Raw genomic sequence first — 16,958 nt, 5'->3', positions numbered from 1 at the left:
AAGACTAACTTTTATCTAACTTTTTTAAACAAACTCAGACGACATGGCATATTCTCTTTAATCAAATATTTGTCTCCAGGGGCAACCAGTGTTTCGTGATTAGTGATGTCTGCATGACCTCAGTAACTCAGTAATCTTGGCTGGAGCATGCTGGATCTTGTTTTTCGTTGACGTACTGCAGCGGGATGATTCACTCGGCATGATGTCATTCCATATGTCCGTCCTTCTGCTGCACATTTACCTGCAGGCAAGCGACACAGCAGCACCGGAACTAGAACAATTTCTGCCTTCACAACACTAACGCCGGTTCCTGTGTGGGCTCACAGTTAGCCTGCTGTACTTTGGTTTTGTTAGGGGAAGAAATAAAATCATAAATTTCTGTTCTTACTGAACAATTGCTGGAAGAAGACTGTGATTGGGTGCTCTGCATCACGGCATCTAATGTGGTGAAAATCCCAGGATTATGAAAACCCAAAAGCAAGCAACGTAGAAACGCAGATAAACCTACATTAGAACCTACATTACATCTGATTGCTACTCTGCACATGTGTGTATGTATATTTGATTTTAACTGTGCATGACACATACACTGAAATGAACAGATTAACCAAATAAAAAGACACATTTTTTGCTTAAATTGTATGTTAAAAAAACAACATTTTTATAACTTTTCACAACTTTCTTTAAGCATCACTGCCCAACGCATGTAATGTATAAATTCAGCAGGATGAAATTGAAAACAAAACAACCATCTGGTGCCCATAAATACAGTATTCTGCAAACATCCAGGTTAAGCAAGACAAATGTTGAGTGAAGAGACTTTAAATAATCTAGGTATGTTTTCTGTGTTACTTCAGAAAACAAAAAACAGATTGTGGACAAAACTGCATTTATTCGCGATTGTATGAAGTAAAAGGAAAGAAGAAGAAGCACACCAAAGATACGTGGTCTCACCTTAAACAGCTCAATGTCACTTGGAAGGCTAGCAAGGATTATCCATTAACCGACGATGCTTTTATTTTGAACCACAGAACCGGAAGTCCGATGTTTCACAACGGCTGCTTGACGCCGCTCAGCCTTCACACCAGTCGGCAGAGGAATGCAGCTCTCGTAGCCGAGCTGAACGGTGAGTGTCCGCTGTGGTCTTGTTTTTTAAAGTTGTATTTGATTAAGCATAAACGTCGCTGACAATATTTCAGGGCTATTAATCGTTTATATTCCCCAACTGAAGTGTCAAGCAAGCGATAACCGGTGAGGTTGTTTTTTTTACTGTACGTTTGCTAGTTACGGCAGCGAAGCTAGCGTTAGCCGTCTTCCGCCGCTGGGTGTCCCTTCATATTTCCTCCCCCTTGAAAATACCACGATTTCTTTTAATTTTGGGGAAAAGTTCACATGTTATAACTTCCCATGTCCTATTGTGTTTGTGTCAATAAGCTCCAACCTTATGTTGCTCTTTTACTTACGCGTCTCCACTGGGGAAACGTCTCTGCCGCGGCTCACTTCCTGTAACACAAGCGGCAGATTCGCGACTCTTGCTCGGAACCTTTATCAGCGCTCACCGGTGTGTGAGCAGCCAGGATCAGAAAGTGACCTGTTTAAAACGTGTGCTGATTTGTTTTGTTTTAATTATAAAAAAAAAACTAGTTCAGTCACAAAAATAAAGATTTAAACAAGAGAATAAGCACATTCATGAGAGCTGTAGCTGAACCCCCCCCCCCCCCCCCCCAGTCCCTTTAACTGAGTCAGAGACGGATGGTCCAGGGAGGAGGAGGAGGAGGAGGAGGTGGTGATGATGTCAGTAGGTCTGGTATGTAAGAAGTCTGACATCAGCCAGAGAGTCTGTGAAAACTCCAGCTGTTTTGATTCAGGCCAAATAAGGAGGAAAAAGAATCGCAGGTAATAAGAAGTGAACTGATGGTTATTCTGACCTTTTGACAGAGACTTTTAACTCAGTCCAGACCCTGTTACGTGCTTTTATTTTTGGTCACTGTGTGATGCCTGTTCAACATTTTAATATCTTTTTCTGCTTCTTCTTCTCCTCCAGTGAATCTGGAGGCATCGCTCCCGTCCCGTCGCACCATGGCTGGCTTCAGGCAAGAGGATGTCGAGTTGCATTATGAGATGGGAGAGGAGCTGGGCAGGTATGTTGTGCTGACTTCTTCTTCTTCTTTCATCGTGTTTGTGTCTGAAACACTCATACTTGGCCTTAACGTGTGCTTAACTGCTGGATGACAGCAATGATGCTATATGTTCTGTTCATTAGTGTGTACTGTATGTTTGAAGGTCATTAGAGAGTCATATGTCCCACATGATGTCTGTAGGGTTTTGTGAATTGGGAAAAAAACGATCTAAATAGTTTTTCTATGAATAAAAACAAAGGTGTAAAGTGTAATCGAATGACACATGGTTACGTGAGGTGTACTCTGTTGATGCCAGATGTGAGCTGCAGTCCATCCCAAACTTCTGAGTCAGCATCATATTTAATCATCTGTTTACACTGTGTGTGAGTAGCTTGAACTCAACCTTGTACCTTGGCTATTTTCTGCAGTAATGCAGCAAAGAAAATGACATCACTGTCTCTCGGTGCGCTTTTCCACCTCTGCTGTGGTGTTGTGTCTTTAAAGGAAAGGACAGGACACATAGTGTGTGTCTGTGTGTGCCTTTGTTTGTGTGTTTGCGTGTGTGTATGCGTGTGTGTGTGTGTGTGTGTGTTTATTGTTTGTGTTAGCAGTGTTTTCTATTCTTTACCTTTTAAAACCACATTTTGTTGGTTGCTATTAAGTCACTATTTCCATTATTTCTAATTACAGTAATAGTTGTTTCTCCTTACCATCACATCTAACTATTTTTTATCACCAACGATTCTATTAGTCATTATGTCTCATAAATCCAGCACTTAGTGTAGTGTTACCCAGGGTCCGGGACCTTACGTTGTGACCCCTCGCTAATTTCTGTGGGGTCACAAGATCACTGCAAAAATGTCATTACCACCAAGTCATCTCACATCTTTTCACATCTCTCTGTTCTTGTCTTGCCACAGCGGACAGTTTGCAATTGTTCGCAAGTGCAAGGAGAAGAGCACGGCCATCGAGTACGCTGCCAAGTTCATCAAGAAGCGGAGGCTGTCGTCCAGCCGGCGGGGGGTGAGCCGCGAGGAGATTGAGCGGGAGGTCAATATCCTACGGGAGATCCAGCACAGCAACATCATCACCCTGCACGACATCTACGAGAACAAGACGGACGTGATCCTGATCCTGGAGCTGGTGTCTGGGGGAGAGCTGTTCGACTTCCTGGCCGAGAAGGAGTCTCTGACGGAGGAGGAGGCTACCCAGTTCCTCAAACAGATTCTGGACGGCGTTCAGTATCTTCACTCCAAGCGAATCGCTCACTTTGACCTCAAGGTCAGCACTCTGTGTGGTTAAGACTCTCCGGTCGTCATTGGCATGTTGGAGAGAAGTTCAGTTGAGGTGTTAGAGGAAGTTTCTGTTGTACTCTCAGTGTCTGGCACTTCTGACAGGGTTTTTCCATCGGTAGCATAGGACACACGAGGCTTCCCCTGCTGCCTGTGGGAAAGAAGTATATACACAGTATACGGGCCGCGTACAACCGGAAACTGAAAAGAAAATTAATCAGCTGCTACTTTAATACTGTAATACTCTCTATACATGTGTACTTATTTCGAATATTTCCTCCTCCCCTTGGTTTTATTTCTAAGCCCGAGAACATCATGCTGCTGGACAAGAATGTCCCCAACCCCAGGATCAAACTGATCGACTTCGGGATCGCTCATCAGATCAAAGCAGGAAACGAGTTCAAGAACATTTTTGGAACACCAGAGTTTGTTGGTGAGATCCCGTTTCCCCCTCCTGCGTATATCCATTTTACACACACGCAAAAAATGTTCCTCTTTGGAAAAAAAATCCCAAATCAGCAGCTCTTTGTGCTCGTTCGTGCCCACGCTGGCAAGTGGGATTAGTGTGTTGTTCAGATCTCCACATCTGGTTTGAATTAAAGCGTTCATTCCTCTGTGCTTCACAGCGCCAGAAATAGTCAACTATGAGCCACTTGGACTGGAGGCGGACATGTGGTAAGATGTCAACATGTATTTGTTTTTTTCTCTCTCTGAAGCTGTATACGCTACACAGTTTCCACTCATGTGTGGTTTCCTCTCTTCTCCACAGGAGCATCGGAGTGATCACGTACATCCTGTGAGTAGTAAAATCACGACCGGCTCGTTGTCATTTGTGTAAATCAGAAATCACTTCACTCCTCCGTATGGTCGCGGCCCAAAAGCAAAGTCTCTCTCATATCCGTCAGGTTGAGTGGAGCGTCGCCGTTTCTGGGCGAGACCAAGCAAGAGACCCTGACCAACATCTCAGGGGTCAACTACGACTTCGACGAGGAGTATTTCAGCAACACCAGCGAGCTGGCCAAAGACTTCATACGCCGCCTGTTAGTCAAGGATCCAAAGTGAGAAGATTTTAACATCGATGTCACAAAGAAAATGGACAGAGAAATCTCTGCTCTGTAAACGCATGAAAGTCTAAACTCTCACATTTTCTCCTCTGCAGGAAGAGAATGACAATTGATGACAGTCTCGAACACCCCTGGATTAAGGTGGGTGGTTTATTATCAGTATCAGTCAGGGTATCTTATCAGAATTACAATTCTTATTTCCACCCCTTGGATTTTTTTCCTCTCCAGGTGATTAAGAGGCGGAACGTGCGTCCGGAGGAGAGGGACCACAAGCCCGAGCGCCGGCGCCTGAAGACCACTCGTCTGAAGGAGTACACCATCAAGTCCCACTCCAGCATGCCGCCAAACAACACCTATGTCAACTTTGAGCGCTTCTCCCAGGTGCTGGAGGAGATTGCGGCAGCGGAGGAGGGCCTCAGAGACCTGGAGCGCAACCAGCGCTCGTGCCAGGAGGACGTGGCAGCGCTGCTGTCCATCTACGAGGAGAAAGAGGGCTGGTACAAGGAGGAGAACCAGAGCATCTCCAGCGACCTGAGCCACATCCGCCAGGAGCTGCAGCGCTCCCAGTCGCAGCGCAAGAAGTGCCAGGAGGACACCCGTGTCACCATGCAGACCGCCAACATCCTGAAGCGCAAGTTTGGCCGCCTGGAGAACCGCTACGAGGTCCTAGCTGAGCAGGTGGCCTCAGAGGTCCGCTGGGTGGAAGAGCTGGTCAAGTCCATATCTGCGGAGAAGGACGGGCTCAGCTCCGTCAGCTTGGCCTGAGCTGGGCTGAGCTGGTGTCCCGACAATGACGTTTTTATTCTCAAGCATCCTCCTGCCCGTCGTCTTCTCGGGTCAGTCGTCACCATAAGCTACGCTGCTGCTTCCCGTCAGGAAAGATGTTCCACCTCCTTTATGTGTCACGCTTGAGAAAAACCAGCAAGAAGCAGACAGGCAGTAAACTGAACCCATTCCCACACGAAGAGGCTCATTCCTGTGTTTTATTAATATTATAATTTATTATTTGGGGGGTTTCATGTACTGTAATTCCGCTGTCTTGCATTACAGTTAACAGAATCATTTTGCAAACTACCGTTGCTTTTTCTGCCTTTGTTGGTTTTGCTTATGCAGAAGGCTTTTTTTTTCTTTTGTTTATTACCCCTCGTTATCATTCTAGAAACTAAATTACACCTGAATTTTCTCCAGCTTTATAAATCATAGACACATGCTTATTTGTCATGTGAGAAAGCTTCACAACATTCAGCTGATATAGTGTCAAGTCTGCACAGAATTCAGGGGTATTTATTTATCCGGTTACATACATTTCAGATTTGAATTGCAGCTGATATTAAATTTCTCTTGTGTGTCGGGACAGAGTGTCGACTGTAAAAAAATGCAATAAACATAACGTCTTAGGGCAGTGCTTTGTTTTACAGGTCCCGTTATTTATGAATTTCTTAAAAAGTTTCCTGGAAACTAACGCGCAGTGTGGTAATAATTATCGAGAATGTCATGTCATGTGTTAACATGAAATGTTTTGCTCTATTTAAACCTCTTTATTAATCATTCCTTTATTGTTGGTAACGTTATCCTTTTTATATTCGCGTAATTGTGTTTGTTTGCAGACACGTTTTATTTTTATTTAGTCTATTTCACCTGTAATTATTACCAGACTACATGGTTACTTCCTGGAAACCCTTTGAGGAAATTATCCGAGAATGAATCAGAACTCGCGGACCTGTAAAATGAAGCGTTACCAGATTTGAGAATGTACCAACTCCTCTTAGCGGTGCCTGTAAAACTTATCGACCTCATTGCTTCTAGCGAGCTCTCATCCGTGGCTGAGTTAATGACATTTCTATCACGTTGATATCGCTCAATGTCTTAAATGCAACGACTTTTTGCACAGTAGCCTTGTAAACCAAATAGTGTGCATGGAAATTTTAAACTCTCTGTAAACTGTATGTTAGTTTTTTTTCTTACTGTTTTCCATTCAGGTCCCATCCCTGCACACTTTTGAAACATTCCAGCGATAAGTTTCACATCCAGACAACACATTCCCCAGTGTGTGTATAGCATAGATAGAACGTATATGATATAGTCCATAGTATTTTTTGTAGAGAACTGTACTCCTTTGCACTTAAAATAATTATAGCAATGTTCCAAAAATATATATTTTAATCTGTCTCCAAGGCGTGAAAATTAAATGTCACAGTTTGTGTCAAATAAAAAAAAAGCTATAACTGTAACCATGTCTTACTTATGTGTTGTTATTGTGTGAATGGGCACTAATCACTTGAACTGAATTATGTCTGCACTTATGGAATAGTGAGATTATTATTCGGGCAAAAAATAGAAATATGCAAATACCTACACAGATTAGGAATCAAAATTATATTTAAATTGCAGGGTTTTTTTACTGACAGCCCATATTGTCCTCAGTAATCAGAATGGTAAACTTATGTGGTGGTAGTTTATTTATTTCTCCTGTTCTGTATTATTTTCCATACAATTTTTTTATGTATTTGTCTTTATATCTTTCATATGAAGATATGAAAAAGGGGGAGAAATGTGACAGGCTTAACAGAGAGTTGGTAATATTTGTCAGACACATTTTTGTACACTAGAAAAAACAACAACATATGGTCTATGGAGATTGTCTGCCAAAGTTATTACTGTTCTGTTTTTTTTCCAGTTAAGATATTTAAGTGTAACAACAAACTGTCACATCCACAGTTGACTTTTAGCTAAAAATGTGTGAACAGACTGAGCTCAGAGGACAGGAAAGATGAATGCTCTCCAAGTCGACAGAGAGACAGGACCCCTAGACCTCTCGTTGTGTGTAGTCCCCCCCCCCCCAAGAAAAAGCATCAAGAAGGCCCTCTGGTGGTGATATAACAATAATACTGCATCATGAAGAGCAGGAAGAATCGCTGTTTATCTCATAAATGTAAAAACTGAGGTGAGAGAATTTTTTCCCCCCTTAAACTCACAAGGTGTTTTTCTTTTCTTTTATTTCTCTGCAGCTGCAGTGCTGGAGGAAAGTAATCAGATCCTTTAATTGATTAAAATGAATAAAACCATGTAAAATGTAATCATTATTATTATATATTTACAGAACGCTCCTGAAATGAGTTTCCACTTAGAGCAGAAAATGCTTTCGGATCATTTCTGTGTTGTTTTTTTTCTTCACCAGTCAAAGTTCTGCCTTTTAAATCTTTCTCACAAAAGAGTTATTATCATATCAAAGTGTCATTTTTTGACAACATAAAAGTTTCTTTAATCATTTTTTTTTACAATTAGTTTTATTTATATTTTAATTATAGCAATAATACAATAATAACAACAATAAATAACCTTTTCATCAGTTAGTTTTCATAAGTTTTTAACAACTGAATGCTGATGATAAATGTATCAAATTCTACCATCTGCTTTGTAAACCTTGAAATTGTACAGCATCCTTTGTGTAATAATGTAACATTTTAAGTTATCCTCTTTGTTTGATAAAAAAAAAATGATAGAAAGTACTTTTAAAAACCATTTTGAAACAAATGGATAACTGGAGCCAAACTGCTACAATCACTACGATGGAATAACCAGAGGTAAAAGAGTAAAACTGCTCATCTGTGTGTTCAAATAAAGCTGCGACGATCCAGTGGACTTCAGTGTGACAGTCTGACAGCTGGGAACAGCTGGAGGTGTCAGGGGTGAAGTCCTTGGCAGTGATCTCAGGAAAACGACGTCTGTGAGTTCATGATTTCAGTCTAGTTCATGATCTGCTCTGTGTTTAAGCTGGAGTAATGGAGACTTTAAAAACAAACAACACATTATTGTTGTTTTTCATGTCAAAAGCTCATGCGTCCTTCAGAGAGTTGATGTGGGCACAGAGTTTCAGGGCAGGTCCCAGTTTGAGGTTCATGGTGCTCAGCAGGTGATCCTCCGTGAGCAGCATCAGAGCCTGTCCGTCGATCTCCTGGGAGCGAAACTCCCCCGCTACGCCCTGACCGCCTGGAGAGGAGAGAAGACAGAGACTGGAATGAACAGAGTGAGTGTCCCCTGGTCATTTTGATGATATTTGTAGACTTGCTCTGACCTTTATGTGACTATTTATGAAGGGCTGCAACTATTGATTGTTTTCATTATCAAGATCAAAAATTAATTTGAGGGGTATCAAATAAATGAATAAATAACCAATATTATTTCCCACAGCTCTAGTAGAATAATTTATATTATTAGATTATTAGATTCATGCCTTTTATTTTTTTTCAATAGTGAAGCTGGACAGAATTTGTGGAAAAAAAAAAAACCCCGGCGTACCTGGCAGGGAGCTGATGAAAGAAAACACTTGCTCCACGTTCCACTGGGCCGGCCGGCCGGCGTCTTCCTCTCCGTCAGAGACACTGATTGTCTCCGGCGTCCTCTGCTCCTCTCGCTCCCTGTCTCTCTGCCTCTCGGCCTGCTTCCTGAGCCTGGTCTTCATGGGAACGGGAGGCTCATCTTCCTCCATCTCCTCGTCCTCCTCCGCCTCCTGCGCCTCCTCTTCCTCATCCTCCTCTTCCGCCTCTCTCGGTGAGCACCGCTGGTCGTGCTCCGAGGCACATGGCCCACGAGTCTGCGGAGCGCAAAGACAATATCCGTGTGTTTTAGGGTTCGACTACTTCAATTGTTCTTCCACATTTGATGCGATGATTTCATGATATTTTTTTTCGAAAATAAATGTGTCATTTAAAAGAAGTAATGCATGGAAGGGGTTTTTAATGTTGCATGGTGGACCACGGTGCCTGGAAAAAATAAACTAAAAAACCCATCAGATGTGGCTGTTCCTCAGACAGCAGCCGGCCTTTAGCACCAGTGATCCCTGCAGCACTTCTGTACTCTTCCTGTATGCAGGAACAACAGGTAGACGATACGAACTGACCCGTGTCTGGAAATATTCCCTGGAGGCTCCGTTGACTCTGCCGGGGGGTCGTCCTCTCCTGCCCATTGGCCTGTGACCCCAGCGGCCTGCTCTCAGCATGGTGATGCGCTTGGTGCAGCTCACGCTGAACCTAAACACAGAGAGTCAGCCACGAAGTATGAGACATTAGATACTAGCTATTGGGTGATGCTGAGCTGATGGTTTACGTCTGGGCTGGGAGCTGTCCTCTCTTTGATGACTGGACGGAGAATCGGAGGGAAAACCTGGGAGTGATTTTGCACTTGAGACTTTGTTCTTATGAGCTCAACCGAGCTCAATGGACTCCAGATGTCATGTATCTCTCCGCCACAGCAACAGGCTGCATTTTGACTTTATACCTTATACATCTTCTTATCTTTTTTGCAATCTTTACTTATACAAGGACAGCAACACCCTGCGTTGTACGTTTGATGTTTGCCTCGGAGCAGCTGGATGAGGGCGGTGCTCATTCTTTCTTCAGACGGTGTGGTGAACTTGAGGCAACACAATAACACTGAATCATGGCTGATATAAACCACTTTAAAGGATACAAAAATTGTGTTTTTCTGTGTCTTACCTTCAGCCTCAAGCCTATTAGTCGCTGCTTAGGACATAAATCTTTAAAGCGTGTGTCATAAATACAGTTATTTCTTTTCTTAATATCCTACACACCCGGGCACTGTCGTTTGAAGTAGACTTTAGTCAAACAGAAGGTCTCTTTGTTGGGAACTGTTTTCAGCAGAGGACTAATACACATTTGGTGATTATTTCTGACAGGAAGATTATGTTTGTGGCATTAACTCTGCGTTTTACCGAGTGCAACAGTGGCTCATTTGTGTGTTTTTATTGGTTTTTAGACTATATATATCTGCTCTACACTTAAATAGTATATATAATAAAGAGTTGTTTGTTTTGTTGTTCTCATGGGATTTGTTGTATCCTTTGAAACAGTACAGAAGGTAACCCCCTCACCCTAACACTAGCCCAAGACACGGAAATAAAGTTTTGCCTTACTTAATTTGGCGTCAGTTGAATTTTACTGTATCATTAACACAGTTGTACATTTTCTGCACTAGACTGACATTATTACAGAGAAAAAGACTAGTCCTTGATGTTACCTGTACTCGTTGGCGTGTTGTAAGTGCACGATCTGAGAGCCAGGGAGATGTTATAATTCACATCTGGATGTGTGTGTGTTGTGATGTATTTACCTTCGGACACACGTCATGGAGCAGAAGCGCTTGGAGCGCAGGAACGTCTGAGCATAACCTCTGCTCCCGCAGTATTCACACTGCAGCACCGCTGCCACACTCTCCCCCAGCTCTGCAACATTCAGAGCGGGCCAGCTGTTAGTCACGCACACACACACACACACACACACGCACGCACACACACACACACACACACACACACACACACACACACACACACACACACACACACACACTCTCCACTCACCATCTGCTGCAGGGCCGTCGTCTTCCATCTCGGAGTCTGTTGAATCTGACTGGTCAGCGTCCGGAGGACTGTCCTCGGCTGCTGCGTTCCCGTTGGCGTGCATCTCCTGTGACTCTGGAAGTGAAGCCTGCTGGTCTCCGAAGAGCGTGGAAGGACCCACCTGCATCGCGGGGAGTAAAACCTTACACACTGATACGGAAAGACATTAGACACTGTGGCACAGTCTTGATCTCGAATATACGAAAATAGTAGTTGGTGATATTCAGTATTTTTTGAATATCCAGTTGACATTGGGGAAAAGGTGAATCACCCTGGACAGGTTGCCAGCGTTTTTGCAGGGCCGACATATGAAGACAAAAATGCTAATTTTTAGAGTTTCCAATTCACCAAAGTCGCATGTTTTTCGGACTGCGGGAGGAAACCCGGGGACAGAACCCCTCAAAGACTCATGGAGAACATGCCGACCTGGCTGCCTGTCAGGTTCAAACCCAGAGCCTTCTTGCTGTGAGGCGACGGCGCTGACCACTGTTCCACCGCGATCAACGACTTGACGTGTTCAGTAGAAAAACAAATGGGTTCTGGGGCTGTGAGATGAACGGCCACATGGCTGGTTGTGGTCATAGGATTATTTCACAGTGGGAAAAATGCAGATTGTGTTTGAATTTTCCTTTTGGTTTTCCAGACAACAACAAAAAACGCTTGACAAGACATGTTATATTTTCCAGTCGAGTTGTGGTGTGGTTGCACTGAAGCTGTTGCCACTGGCAGAATTGGAACAGTATCTCAGCCACATCTGCAAGATATGTCTCCGTCATGATTGAGTGTTTATGCAGAGAAAACCCCTACTCTTCTCTTCTGACACGACAATTTTAATCCTGCCAGATTTACTGATCTATTAAATATCTGGAAATGTTTTATGACTCACTCTTCATCATACCTACACTCGAAAAGTGCAAAACACAAATCGGCCCCAGAAATGAAAGCTATTTTTCACTTTATAAGATTCAAGCACAAGTTTTAACTTTAACTGCAACATCCATCACCGACTGAGGCTCACTGGCGGCCTGAGTGACTGCCTTTTTTTTTGCAGTGGACTTACTGGGAACGGCTCCAGGCCCTCTCTGATGACGAAGCCCTCTATGAGGTGTGTGAGGACGTGGGTTGTGTGTATCCTGTCGGGGCTTCCTGGGAGGCTGGCTGGGGCAGAGGGAGGATGGCTGGGGACGCTTACTGCAACAGGGAGGATGGCAGGAGGTAGAGGAGAAGGTGGAGGAGGAGGAGGAGGAGGAGGAGGAGGAGGAGGAGGGTTGCTGCTGCTGATGGTGGTGCTGATGCTGATGGTGGTGGTGAGCTGGGAAGGATCCTCCACCTGTGGTGACCTGATCACTGAGTGACCGGATGTGACGGGGGATGAACCCATCACTGCTGGAGGCATAAAAGAGCGTTTCTCAGACAGTTAAACCAGATTTATTTCAATAATTCAAGTTTAATTCAGGTTTAAATAACTTTCCTTAGTGGGGGAAAATTATTTAAACCTGTATTTTCCCTCTGGCTAGTGAGTGGAGTTTGTGGCGATTGTGTTGTATTGTATTTTGCTCGTTTCATTTTTCATTATCGTATTTTACCTGCACCATTTTGCTTAGGAGACACAACGAGAGGTCTAGGGGTCCTGTCTCTCTGTCGACTTGGAGAACATTCATCTTTCCTGTCCTCTGAGCTCAGTCTGTTCACTTTGCACGTTTGCCCCGACTGAAATTCAAACCACAACAAAACCTCAGTCAAATCCAAAACACACTGAGAACACCAGATCTGCAAATAGGACATTGGAGGCTCACCGGTGGAGCTTCATTGCGTCTCACCACATGCACTTTCAGATCAACGGCCACTGTCTGCGGAGGAGGAAGGTTCTGGTAGGGCATCTGGACGAGGGCCTCCCCTACAGGCAGCTCCTGCTCCCTCAGCAGCACCTTCCCCGACTGGACGGACAGAGGTCGGACCGAGTGCAGGGACAGCCTCTGGAGGGAGGCCGGCGGGTTCTGGGGCAGCCTGGGGAGAACCAGCGGTGGAGGAGGAGGCGGAGGCTGATTCTGCACTTGTGGGAACGAGGTGCGACGCTGCGGCGCCGCCACCAGAGGAGGAGGCTGAGGCTGAACGGTGGCTGCCGGGATCGAGGTCTGAGCCGATGACGCAAACACGCTGGTGACAGAGGAGGAAGAAGGGGAAGAGGAGGAGGAGGGGGCTTGGTGGTCGCTGTTGGTTTGTGACTGGGTGCTGGGAGTAGTCAGTCTTTGAACTGACAGAGAAAGAGGGTGGGAGTTTGTTTCCTGGGGGGCTACTCTGAGGGCGATGGGCTGGAGCTGTCTGTGGTTGAGGGCGCCTGCGGTGGCCTGCTGGAGGATGAGCTGGTGGTGCGCCACCCGCTGGCCTGACGGACAGGACAGCTGCTGCTTGACCAGAGCGTGGGTCTGCACTGGAGAAAAGGCTGCAGGAAAAGTGATGAATAGAAGAAAAAAAACTGCACCTGTTACAGTCTAACCAAGGGTCAATATATTGACCTGTTGATGCATAACATGTACTAACAAAGGCAACATATTGGTTAACAGGTCACAAGAAACACTGACTTCTTTCAGTGCACTTCTTTGCCAAGAAATAGATGAGGATATTTCTTAAAAGAGAACCTGTTTTCTTTTTTTGTATCAAATAAGTTGCATTACATCGTGTAAATATCTACATTTGTTCAAATCTGTAGAAAAGGTTTCACCTTCAACGGTGTTATTAAATATTTCCTCTAACCCCTGTCTTATGTTTAGGGATGGTTAATCTCCAGTTTAGCTGTGCGTTTTTGTCATCTGACATCTGAAACTCATGGTCTCTCAAGTAAACCTTCGTTTCAGCCTCATTAATGGCTCACCCGGGGTTATAATCTGGGGCGAACCTGTTTCAGTCGAGGCGTCAGTCAGCTGGTTGGTCTTCAGAGCGCAGATTGACGCCTTGGACAAGGAGGCGGCTGGAGACGGGGCTGGGGACTGGGCTGATGGCTTTAGGATGACACTGTGTGCTGATGCCAGAGCTCCAGGCAAGTGCGCACGCAGAGCCAGATTCTGCACCTGAACATATGCAAAGAGAGTCACTTTAACACTTATCAAAGTCAGTGGCTGTGTCGCCGACGGCCCTGTTTCCTTCGTCTTTCATGCAACTTCATTTAAATCCCAAGCTGCACTTTACCTTTTCTTATGTGTTTACTAGATAGCCTGTAATTTTTCAACACGCCTTGTGCTCAAGGTTTGTAACATACTGAAGTCTATGATATAGAGTCTTGTAGCATGGCTTATTCTAATTCTGTGCCTAGCAAAGTTTTGTGTACCTGAGAGGAGGTAGGTAAGGAGGAGCAGGTGACAGCTGGGAGGTCTGATTGAACGGTAGCCACTGGAGCAGCAGGAGTTAGAATTAGCTGCGAGAAGAAAACGCATTCAGTAAAAATAGAAATAGGGCAGATGAGTCACGCAGTTTCAGTACGACCAGGAGCTGGAGGTATTTTTGAAAAGGCTTTGTACCATCTGAGTTCGGAGGTACATCTGAGCTTGGTTACAGTTGGCCGGTCTGTTTCCCAGGAGCATGGCCTGCTGAGATACGGTACCTGCAGCAGAAGTGGAGTTGGATGCTTGTGTGCGGCCAACCAGCTGGGCTGTCACAGGAGATGCTGGTAAAGTGATCTGGATTCAGGGAGGAATGATGAGGAATGTAAAAAAACAAAAACAAACAGAGACTGGGGTTAATACATGTGGTCAGGTTGACGATAGCGGTAACACAGATACTTACTGAGCTTTGGGAAACAACAGGAGGTTGAACCAAACAGCCAGTGGACGGAGGCGGAGGCTGCCTTTGACAGATTGAAGCCTGGAAAGAATTGGGAACGCATCATACCTTCCTTTTCTCTCACACTCTTTCATTCACATTGAAATGACTCTTCATGTTTGCACTAACACATGACACACACACACACACACACACACACACAACCACTGCATTACACACTGACCTGCTGTATGGTGGCCAGACTCTGCAGCTGGGGCGTGTGCTGGTGCTGCTGCAGGGCCGCTGTCCGCAGCATGAGGTGCTGCTGCTGGGCTGCGTACATCTGATGCAGGTACCGGGCCGCCATGCTCTGAGGTCTGTGGATGGCATGCTGGATCACCTGACGGATGACATCATAAAAATATCATGTAATTTCAAATGTATTGTTTTCCCTTATTTAGAACACATTATTTCTTTACCCCTATCTGATGTTGGGAATGTAGTATTGGTAGAAAAGTACTTAAAACACTTACTTTGATGGACAAGGGGTTTTTAATTAGTAGGGTTTATGTTTGTTTGTGTGTGTGTGTGTGTGTGTGTTTGTGTGTGTGTGTGTGTGTGTGTGTGTGCGTGTGATGAGTGAAAGCTTCAATGCAGGTGCTGTCTATTACCTGGACTGCCTGTCTGTCTGATGGGATGAGGCTGAGGGAAGCTGAGGGCGCCTGGGTGCACGTGGTGCTGCTGGAGCTGACTGTTGCCATGGTTACGGCAGCTGATGCGGTGGTGATGGTGGCCACAGCTCTAACAGTGTCTGCCTGCCTCTCTCCTGGGCTCTGCCTCTCCATCTCCCAGGTCACACACACACACACACACACACACACACACACACACACACACAGATTCAGTGACGGGAAAACTGTGGAAAGGAAACTAACATTAATTAACAGGAGGTGGTTGAATAGCAACTTTTGAAAAAGGTTGACATGTTTTAGTGACACTTCTCTCTCACTTTCATCAAACTGATTCATCATTTCATTGGTTGATTTTAAATGGAGACATACTACATGTAATTTCAGTTCAGTTCAAATCGTACAAGATAATCCACACTGTGCTGCACAGTGCTACAACCTGAATATGATGATTATAATATGAATTTTACCCAGTCTCTCCCCATTGGTTTTATACCAGTGTGAAAGTTAAAAAAAAACAAATATAAACACTAAACTGAGAGGTTTTCTGTGCGTCTTTTTTTTTTTTTTTTACCTTGGTCACTCAAATTATGAGTCTATACACAAATTAGAAAAACAAACGACAAGAAAACAAAGACGGATTTGTTGCGTGTAAATGATAATCATGCTGTGGGACACAATGAATAGGAAAAATAATTCAAATAATTGTGTTATTTTGTGCCTCATCTGTTAAGAGACAAAGATGCTACAATGCTGGAAGTTTTATTTTCCAACGGCCAATTATGGGTGAAATATTTTCAAGAGAATAATCAAATAATCCTCAAGAACCATAGCCTTAAAACAGAAACAATATATATGTATATATTCGCCGTATTTCAGGATGGACGCTGATGGCTCACGTTGAATATTGATTCATTTTTTTTTTGCTGCAGAGCCTTTTTCTGTCAAATCGAACGCAGACGTGACAACCTCGATAAACCCCGAACGACCACAAAATCAGCCTGGTGTTCACTTGACTGTCCCATTATTTAGGATATAATAAATTGTCGCGTTTCAATGCATGCACAACCATTCACCTCTTGTCGGCGGTACCTGCCTGGTGGTGAGAGACTCGGGCCATCAGGAACTGACCATACGCCGGCACATTGTCCCAGTCAAGAAGCCCACTGATGCGTCAATGCTGTCTAAAATGGAGATTTAAAAAAAAAATATATATATATATATATATATTTAAAAAATCAGATCGTGCACAGCAGACGATGAATGGAGAGAAAAAAAAAGCCCGGACACAGCACCGCTCGCAGTGCGGGAGGACCTTCCACATGCGCTGCGCGGACAGTCCCGCAGAGGTCTGGCGGCTTACAATGTGTTTTTCTACAGTGTTTTCCAATGTGCATTAAAGTGTAAGGTTGTCAATGTTAATCTCGAAGGATACGCGTCGAGAGGGAGTCGTCGGGCTGCCAAAAACAAAAAGGATGCGACAGGGGACTTAAACGTTAAGATTCAAACCACTGGCGACTCTGAAATGCAGCAGCAACCATATAGTATTTATTCCAGTGGCTGTTTTCTCTGAAAAAGGAATCGACGTCAACTGTAAATAAGAAGACGTGGCGGAGGAAGTC

General features: G+C 44.4%; 2 protein-coding genes across 5 annotated transcripts; one reads left to right on the top strand and one right to left on the bottom strand.

Moving 5' to 3' along the window:
- The first annotated feature begins 1,006 nt into the window (after positions 1-1,006).
- dapk3 (death-associated protein kinase 3) lies at positions 1,007-6,707 on the top strand. Its single transcript, XM_035633141.2, has 9 exons — positions 1,007-1,126; positions 2,045-2,141; positions 3,041-3,401; positions 3,716-3,845; positions 4,039-4,087; positions 4,182-4,208; positions 4,318-4,470; positions 4,572-4,617; positions 4,705-6,707. The coding sequence occupies exons 1-9, from the start codon at positions 1,045-1,047 to the stop codon at positions 5,239-5,241; spliced, it is 1,482 nt and encodes a 493-aa protein (XP_035489034.1). The 5' UTR covers positions 1,007-1,044; the 3' UTR covers positions 5,242-6,707.
- Positions 6,109-15,801, bottom strand: phc3 (polyhomeotic homolog 3 (Drosophila)). Of its 4 annotated transcripts, none has more exons than XM_035633136.2 (14): positions 15,319-15,801; positions 14,892-15,047; positions 14,672-14,749; positions 14,407-14,565; positions 14,217-14,303; positions 13,764-13,959; positions 12,688-13,334; positions 12,478-12,601; positions 11,952-12,277; positions 10,853-11,012; positions 10,606-10,717; positions 9,377-9,506; positions 8,776-9,070; positions 6,109-8,466 (listed from the first exon to the last, which is right to left on the bottom strand). In XM_035633136.2, exons 1-14 carry the CDS (start codon positions 15,676-15,678, stop codon positions 8,312-8,314), a joined length of 2,985 nt encoding a protein of 994 aa, XP_035489029.2. In that variant the 5' UTR covers positions 15,679-15,801; the 3' UTR covers positions 6,109-8,311. The 4 variants fall into 4 exon arrangements, with proteins under 4 accessions (XP_035489029.2, XP_047187999.1, XP_047188000.1 ...); XM_047332043.1 differs by having other exon boundaries at positions 11,952-12,274; XM_047332044.1 differs by having other exon boundaries at positions 13,788-13,959.
- Between the last annotated feature and the right edge of the window lie 1,157 nt (positions 15,802-16,958).

Source organism: Scophthalmus maximus, chromosome 5, assembly GCF_022379125.1.
Source record: "Scophthalmus maximus strain ysfricsl-2021 chromosome 5, ASM2237912v1, whole genome shotgun sequence".
Lineage (NCBI taxonomy): Eukaryota > Metazoa > Chordata > Actinopteri > Pleuronectiformes > Scophthalmidae > Scophthalmus > Scophthalmus maximus.
This window is presented reverse-complemented; position numbering and strand designations above follow the sequence as displayed.